The sequence below is a fragment of the Myotis davidii genome, unplaced genomic scaffold (genome assembly GCF_000327345.1).
Source record: "Myotis davidii unplaced genomic scaffold, ASM32734v1 scaffold609, whole genome shotgun sequence".
NCBI lineage: Eukaryota > Metazoa > Chordata > Mammalia > Chiroptera > Vespertilionidae > Myotis > Myotis davidii.
In genome coordinates, this window is record NW_006300164.1 from 3,401,921 (window position 1) to 3,410,776 (window position 8,856).

Below are 8,856 nucleotides of genomic sequence, written 5' to 3' on the forward strand. Positions count from 1 at the left end.
TGCTCCAGTGTTGCTCTGTTTTCTGATCACAGGTTTTTTTCTTTATTGTTTTGCTCCCTGGCTTTAGTAGAGCACATTTCCTGATTGTCTTTACCTGGTTTTGGTATTAGGGTGATGCTGGCTTCATAGAATGAGCTTGGAAGTGTTCCTTCCTCTCGAATTTTTTGTAGTAGTCTGAGGAGGATAGGTTTTAGTTCTTCCTTGAATGTTTGGTAAAACTCCCCTGTGAAGCCGTCTGGTCCTGGGCTTTTGTTTGATGGAAGCTTTTTGATGACTGCTTCAATTTTTCCATAGTTATTGGCCTTTTCAGATTTTTAGATTCTTCCTGATTGAGTTTTGGAATGTATTTTTCTAGGAATTTGTCCATTTCCTCCAGGTTGTCTAGTTTGTTGGAGTAGAGCTGTCCAAAGTATTTTTTAACAATCATTTGTATTTCTGTGGGGTCTGTTGTTATTTCGCCCCTATCGTTTCTGAGTTTGTTTATTTGGGTCCTCTCTCTTTGCTTCTTGGTGAGTCTGGCTAGGGGTTTGTCAATCTTGTTTGTCTTTTCAAAGAACCAGCTCTTGGTTTCATTGAGGACACATTTCTTAGCAGGATTCCCATCTTTAAGTGGCAAGAGGCTGTACTTCCCGCCTGGATGAATTTGGTTTCTCCAGGCCATGGTTATTTGCTGGGTATACCTTCTACTCTACTTGCACTCCAGACCTGTGTGTCTTCATTTCTAAAGTATGTCTCCTGAAGACAGCTTAGAGTTGAAGCTCTTCTTTAAATCCAGTCTGACAATGTCTGCCTTGCGATAGCGTTCAGTGCCATTCGATGTTGTTATTGCTGTGTTTGGATTTCCAGCCACCATTTAGCTATTGGTTTTCTCTATGTTTTGTGAGTTTTTGCTCTTTTGTTTCTCCTTACGATATTCTTTCATGTTAAATAGATATTTCCCATTGCACTGTTTTAATTCCCTTGCTGTTTTTAAGGATATGTTTTTAAGTTATTTCTTTTAGTGGTTGCTCTGGAGATGATGCATTCCAATTTACACAATTTACTTCAGTCTATACCAACTTAATTCCGGCAGAATACAGAAACTTCGCTCCAATTAGCTCCATTTCTTCCCTCCTCTCTTGTCATATATGTTCGTTCATGTATGTTATGAACTCAGAAATACTGTCTTGTAAGTACTACTTTAAACAATCTTCTTTCTTTTACATTAACTAGGGCAAAGAAGGAGAAAAGTGTTTTTCAAGCATTTTATTTTAAACTTCATATTAGCCCTTTGCTTTACTCTCTGTTTCTTTAGTTTGTTTGTTTGGTTGGTTAATCCTCACCCGAGGATATTTTTCCATTGATTTCTTTAAAGAGAGCGGAAGGGAGAGGAGAGAGACTGAGAGAGAAAAGCATCAATGGGAGGGGGGCCAGGGATCAAGCCTGCAACCGAGGTACCTGCCCTTGATTGGAATTGAACCCAGGACCTTTCAGTCGAGGTCCGATGCTCTATCCGTTGAGCAAACCGGCTAGGGCTACTCTTAAACTCTTTCTGTGTATTTGAGTTGTTGTCTGGTAACATTTCTTTGCTCAATAGTCCTTCATTTCATGCTCTTCACTTGGCGCTATTATTGTCATGTAAATTGATCTTGTTATAAGCCTGGCAAGGTTACAGGATACAAACTCACTATACAAACCAATCATATTTCTATATACTTGCTACAGCCAATCAGACAATGACAATTTAAAAATACTATTTACAACAGTATCAGAAAGCATGAAACACTTAGGGATGAATTTATCGAATTAAGAGCAATGTCTATACAATTAAAACCACCAAGCATTGCCAGAGATATGTAAGAAGATATAATGAGTGGGGAGAAAGACTATGTTTTCATGGGTTGGAAGATTTAGGGTTGTTAAACTCTCCCTTCTCCTCAAATTCATCTATGGAATTACATAATCCCAACCAAAACTCCAGAAAGCCTTTTTATAAAAATTGACAAACCGATTCTATAATTTATATGGAAATGCAAAGGTCCCAGAATAGCCAAAACCAATTTGAAAACGGAAAAAGAACTTTTAAGGCTTACACATCCTTATTTCAAGATGTATTACAGAGCTACAGTGATCCATTCAGGTTGGTATTGGAATAGACTTGCAGATCAATGAGACAGAATCCAGGCTCCAGATATATAGATTGCCCCCCCAAAATGTATGCACAATCTTTGAATAATTATAAAGGCAGTGTTTATTATAATCATTTCATTTTCAAAATTGAGCTCTCAGCTGTTAAAGTGTATATACATTTTGGGGGACACACACGGATTTTCAATAGAGTGCTAAAATAATAAAATGGGGAAAGGAAAACATTTTCAATTCAAATAGCTGAAATTACTGGATATCTGTATAGAACAAGAAAAACAAAAAAGAACCGCAATCCTTCACACCATAGACAAAAATTACAAAATTTCTGCCTGGCCGGCATGGCTCGGTAGTTGAGCATCAACCTATGAACCAGGAGGTTATAGTTCGATTCCCGGTCAGGGCACATGCCCGGGTTGAGGGCTCAATCATCCCCAGTGGGGGGCGTGCAGGAGGCAGCCTGTCAATGATTCTCTCTCATCATTGATGTTTCTATCTCTCCCTTCCTCTCTGAAATCAATAAATATATAGATTTTAAAAAAATAGTCTTGCCCTGGCTGGTTTGGCTCAGTGGATAGAGTGTCAGCTTGTGAACTGAATGGTCCCGGGTTCGATTCCAAGAGCACATGCCCGGGTTGCGGGCTTGATCCCCAAGGTGGGAGTGCAGGAGGCAGCCAATCAATGATTCTCTCTCATCATTGATGTTTCTATCTCTCCCCCCCATCCCACCCAAGGCCTTCACTGCTCTATTAGAGCATCATTTCTCCTGATTTTTTAAAAAATGGTTTACTTGCCCTAACTGGTTTGGCTCAGTGGACAGAGCGTTGGTCTGGGGACTAAAGGGTCCCGGGTTTGATTCTGATCAGGGACATGCCCGGGTTGCAGGCTCGATTCCCAGTGGGGAGTGTGCAGGCAGCAGCCGATCAATGATTCTCTCTCATCATTGATGTTTCTATCTCTCTCTTCCCTCTCCCTTCCTCTCTGAAATCAATACAAATATATATATTTTTAAAAGTCACAAAATTTCAGGAGAAAATATCCACGACATTGGAGTATACAAAAACCCACTAGATGAGACGGGAAAAAAGCTCAAACCATAAGAAAACAGTAAATTAGACTTTGTCAAAATGCAAACCTGCACTTCAAAACACAAGGAAGAAGGTGGTCAGATAAGCCACAAACTGAGAGAAATCTCTGCAATATGCATATCACGGAACTCGGGGCCACATTATGTAAATAACTTCAACTTCTCAGGAATAAACCCGGAAAAACCCAACTTCAAATAGGGAAAGGTTCCAAAACACATGATGAGGAACAGGGTTTTGTATTGTTTTTTAAAATATTTTATTGATTTTTTACAGAGAGGAAGGGAGAGAGATAGAGAGTTAGAAACATCGATGAGAGAGAAACATCAATCAGCTGCCTCCTGCACACCCCACACCGGGGATGTGCCTGCAACCCAGGTACATGCCCCTGACCCCTGGGACCCTTCAGTCCGCAGGCCAACGCTCTATCCGCTGAGCCAAACCAGTTAGGGCTAGGAACAGGGTTTTTATAATTAGTCTTGGCCGCAATGAGATACCACTACGTGTCCCCTGGTCCGGGGGCCGGGGGGTGATTGGGTGGGAGGGAGACAGGGGGGACGTGAAAGTGTCACACGTCGGCAAGCTCGGGAGCACCTGGAATCCTGCGCTGCTGGCGGGAGAGGAAAACCCTACAGCCGCTTTGGAAAACAGTCAGCGGCTTCTGACCACGTTGAACCGACCGCCTGCGTGGATTTAGTCGGTGCCTAGTCACTCAAGACAGGCACGTGAAAACTCGTGTCCACGAATACGCCCATACCTAAATGTCTACAGAAATTGGCAGGCCCAAATGGGGGGCGGGGGGCCTCAAAATACCACCAGGGGAAGCACGAACAAACTGTCACCTCCCCAGAGGCTGCTCAGCAGTAAAAAGGAACGGCCTCGGTGCGGGTGACATGGAGACCCTTAAAGACACGGTGTGTGCCGAACGGCGGCAGAGACTGTACCCTCCCGTCTGTTTTCCAGGAAAATCGAAGTGCTGCTCGCTTCGACCTCTGACCTTTTTTCTGATCACCGTCCTCCTGGTCTTCTTTGGGTAAGAAGCGTGCGAGACCCTCTGGGTCTGCCCGGCTTGGGGAGCAGCAGCAGCAGGAGCCGATCGGATCCCAGTGGGGTGCCCTGAGCTGTTCCCCCCAATCCCACCACCCCGGGATCACAACTGTAGTGACGGGACTGGTGACAGCCCCTCACGGCCCACCGCCCGGCTTCACACTCCCTCCTACTGAGGCCCCACCTTGTGGGTGAGCTGTGCTCCCCCCACGTCACTAGTGGGGAGTCGGGCAAGGCCTGGACCCCTCCGCTGTGTGGCTGCGAGTGTGGAAGCCGCGCTGTCAGCCGCTCCCAGGTGGAGAAGGTCCTAGAACAGGGAGTGAGGTCACTGCCGCTCTCCTGGGGCAGGGCCCTGACAGGGGGCAGCTGCTCTGAGGAGCTCGGGGTCATGACCTGGCTCATCTGCTTTGCGTGGGGAGGTGGACAGGCCGTGCCAGGACCAGCTCCTCAACAAGGGCCTTTGGGGGGCTCTTCCACAGCATGGGGGTCCTGAGCCCAAGAATCACGATGCTGGAGACCAGACCAGAAGGAGAAGGGTGAGTGCGTGAGGGCGGGTCACGTGCCCTGACAGCCCGGCACTGGCTTCCTACTCTGAGGGCCCAACCCCCGCCCGGTGACACATCAGTGGGTCAGGGCCTCCTGCTCGTCCCTCTCCCCACGCTCAGAGCAGCTCAGCCAAGTCCCTGACCTTGAAGGGTCACCTGGGCAGGACTTGCCACACGTCTGGCTTTAGCTCTGACCTCCCGCCTCCTGTAGGGGAGACGGGCTGGGGTGACCTTGAAGGTCACCTGGGCAGGACTTGCCACACGTCTGGCTTTAGCTCTGACCTCCCGCCTCCTGTAGGGGAGACGGGCTGGGGGGGAGGGGCGCTCTGTGTGCCTCATGAATGACCTCCTGCTTGCCCGCCGCCTCTGCCCCGGGGCCTCTAGTCCTCCTGACGAGCCTGCGGTCAGACCCTGGGCCTTTGCATCTGCTGCGCCCCCTGCGAGGACCTATTTACTCTCTCCCCGCCCTTGGCCTTGGGCCAGCTCCTCCGTACCAGCCAGGGTGGGGGCTGCAAGATCAGTGTCCCTGAGAGAGAGGAGCCTGGGCTCATGCCCTTGGTGCCCTGGCTTCGGAAGGCCCGGGGCATCAGCTCGGATGCATCTGATCTGTGAGAAACGGCCCGAGGCCGGCAGTGTGCGGGGCGGGGATTGGGGCCCTCTGCAACCAGCACCCGCTCAGCCTCAGTCAGAGCATCTGCTGAACGTGGGCCCAGCGGCTGCGGCTGCACCGAGGTCCCCACACCTGAGACGTGCAGGGACCCAGGCAGCGCCGGGCCCACTGCGCACAGTGAGGGCTTGTTTAAGGTGAAGCCCATGGCCGCACGCCAGGCTGCCCCGGCCCCCTCCACCGGGACCCCAGCTCTGATCCCTGCACTTGAGCCGAGTTCTCCTGGTAAAACCCTCTGTTCTCATTCGGCAGCGAGGCCGCTAGAAAACCAACGGAGATGCAAGTTGTGAAATTACCGAGGTACAGTGTCTTCCATGGCCCGCCCAGCGGATACCTGCCCTCCAGTCTCAGTGTGGGGCGGTGGGGGGAGCGGGGGGAGGACAGAGGTGGGCGCTGGGGACAGATGGAGATGGCTGCTTCCTTCCCAGGGCCCGGACAGACTGCCCCCCGCCCCCTCGCTATCCCGGGGAGACCCACACAGGGCTGCTGCCTTGACCAGTTGATGGCGTGTGGCTTTGAAGGGGTGACACAGGCTGGCTGTCCTGGGCTGTGCGCTTTTGTTGGTGTTGAAAGGGACCGCCTCGGACGATCTGAGACAGGGCAGCCACCCACCCAGAGGGCACTTCCCGGCCCTCCCGCCCACAGTGAACCGAGCTGGACCCTGGGATCCCGCCACTCTGGGTCAGAGGGAGGCAAAGCCCGAGGCCTTTAGATCAGGGCCCAGTGCACACGCAGGGAAGCAACACAGAGGCCCAGCCTCCCCGAGGTGCCTGCGGAGGCGCCTGGGCTCCGGGTCCAGGTCCGGGGAGAGGGCACAGCCTGGCACGCTCAGCAGCCACCCTGCCCTGCCGGCGACTTCCACGGGTCCCCGACACTCAGGCCGCGCTGTGCTGTTTTTCAGGATGCTTTATCCGCAGCCCACGGTGATGACGCCCTCGTGAGTACATGTACTGAAGCTCACCGTCCCTCTCCCGATGTCCTAAAGGGCGGGCCCCTGACGCGCTCCCGGGCCTGGCTCCGCCCACTCCGTGCTCTGGGGCCTGGGCTCTGAGCCTGGAGCCCAGAGTCTCTGTCCTCCCCCTGCGCTTCGCGTCCTGTTCTCTGTCCTCTGTTCACCCAGACAGTTGGAGGGTGGGCCTTCCTGCAGGGGGTCCCCTTGGCCGGCAGGTCCCGCTGCCCCGGGTCCTCAGGGTGCAGAGCTGGGAAGGGGGGATCTCCCACGTTTGCATCTGGACTGGCAGCAGGCGGGTTGCTTGCCGCTGCCACGTGCTCTAGAAGGATGGTCCGCCTGGGCGCCGAGGGCGTGGGGCCGAGTGGGCGCCCGGGGCGGCAGGGAGCACGGGTGGAGCGTGTCCCCCTCCCGCCCGCTCACCATGGCTGTGGGCTGTCGGCGCAGGAGGAAAGACGTCCTGGTCCTGACCCCGTGGCTGGCGCCCATCGTCTGGGAGGGGACCTTCAACATTGACATCCTGAACGAGCAGTTCCGGCTCCAGAACGTCACGGTCGGGCTCACCGTGTTTGCCATCAAGAAGTGAGTGGGTGGCAGGACGGAGGGCAGAGAGCGGAGGTGGGAGCGGCGGGTCAGGGAGGGTCTGTCCTGTGTCCAGGCATAACCGGATGGGGTCAGCCAGGAGATGGGGACCTGGGGGTGAGGGGAGCACAGCTCAGGTGGGTTCACCAGGCCGGATGGGGTCACCAGGAGATGGGGACCTGGGGGTGGGGGCTGGGGTTTCTCGGGAAGCATAGCAAAGGTGGGACCCAGCTCCAGCTCTGCTCACCAAGGCACCGCTCCCCGCCCCCCGGCTCCAGAGCCTCAGGCCCTCCTCCATATGATGGGGTGCTGCCGGCCCCCCATCTCCGGGAGCAGAGGATTAGGCCAAGCCAGGGGAGTGGGTCCCTGTCAGGAGCACTTACTCCTGAGTCCACACATGCCCTGAACCCTGCTCGCCGGGCCAGTTGTCAGAGTACCCACCCTTCATCCTGCTCGCCGGGCCAGTTGTCAGAGTACCCACCCTTCATCCTGCTCGCCGGGCCAGTTGTCAGAGTACCCACCCTTCATCCTGCTCGCCGGGCCAGTTGTCAGAGTACCCACCCTTCATCCTGCTCGCCGGGCCAGTTGTCAGAGTACCCACCCTTCATCCTGCTCGCCGGGCCCGGAGGTGGGAGCGGCGGGTCAGGGAGGGTCTGTCCTGTGTCCAGGCATAACCGGATGGGGTCAGCCAGGAGATGGGGACCTGGGGGTGAGGGGAGCACAGCTCAGGTGGGACCCAGGTCCGGCTCTACTCACCGAGGGGCTGCCCCTGCTCCGTCCCCGGAGCCTCAGCCCTCCTCCATATGATGGGGTGCTGCCGGCCCCCCATCTCCGGGAGCAGAGGATTAGGCCAAGCCAGGGGAGTGGGTCCCTGTCAGGAGCACTTACTCCTGAGTCCACACATGCCCTGAACCCTGCTCGCCGGGCCAGTTGTCAGAGTACCCACCCCCAGGAGCAGAGGATTAGGGAGGCCAAGGCTTCCCGCTCAGGCGCGGCCAGGGGAGTGGGTCCCTGGAAGAAGGTGCATGCTCTGTGTGGTCCAGGTGGGGCCTGGCCTGGCCCCCGTGACCTCCCGGCTCCCCCTTACCTCCCGCAGGTACGTGGTCTTCCTGAAGCTCTTCCTGGAGACGGCCGAGCAGCACTTCATGGTGGGGCACAGGGTCCACTACTACGTCTTCACCGACCGGCCGGCCGACGTGCCCAGCGTGGCGCTGGGGGAGGGCCGCCGCCTGGTGGTGCTCGAGGTCCCGGGCGCCGCGCGCTGGCAGGACATTTCCATGAGCCGCATGCAGATGATCAGCGACTTCTGTGAGCGGCGCTGCGGCGCCAACTGTTGGGTCCGAGCCCCTCTGCCCAGGACGGACCTCTCTGGACCCCAGGTCTTAGACGGAGAGGACGTGAGACGTCGTGGGGATACAAGTCTTCACTGTAGCCGCAGTAGCCACGGCTAACCAGGAGCCATCGGACAAATCAGTTCTTCAAAGCCAAGTCCCACGAAGCAGCAGCCCACAGCGGCTGGTGAACAGTCCGTCTTCCCTCAGCGCAGCCTCCACACAGGAGCCACGCGAAGTAGCCTGGCTCACACAGGAGCCATGACAAACCTCGTAGCCCGACCAGGCAGCGAACCACTCACACATGGAGGCTTCTTGCCCAAAGCAGCATCGTCTCTGGTGACAGCGGGGCCTCTGCAGGGCAGGAAGATCGCTGTGTCCTTGCTTTGCACCTGCGCCTGGGAGGCTGGCCGTGGCCTTGCACATCTGGCGTCTGGACAGGGCCCCCCAGTCCCCCTGGAAGAAGGTGCATGCTCTGTGTGGCCCAGGTGGGGCCTGGCCTGGCCCCCGTGACCTCCCGCCTCCC

General features: G+C 54.9%; 1 protein-coding gene across 1 annotated transcript in view; it reads left to right on the forward strand.

The window, feature by feature from the left end:
• Window positions 1-8,450, forward strand: part of ABO (ABO blood group (transferase A, alpha 1-3-N-acetylgalactosaminyltransferase; transferase B, alpha 1-3-galactosyltransferase)) — a 19,154-nt gene extending 10,704 nt beyond the window's left edge. The window contains exons 2-7 of the mRNA XM_015572375.1: window positions 4,173-4,242; window positions 4,736-4,792; window positions 5,721-5,768; window positions 6,370-6,405; window positions 6,865-6,999; window positions 8,096-8,450. Of these exons, the coding sequence (XP_015427861.1) occupies window positions 4,173-4,242; window positions 4,736-4,792; window positions 5,721-5,768; window positions 6,370-6,405; window positions 6,865-6,999; window positions 8,096-8,450 (701 nt within the window). The remainder of the gene's footprint in view (window positions 1-4,172; window positions 4,243-4,735; window positions 4,793-5,720; window positions 5,769-6,369; window positions 6,406-6,864; window positions 7,000-8,095) is intronic.
• The last annotated feature ends 406 nt before the right edge of the window (window positions 8,451-8,856 follow it).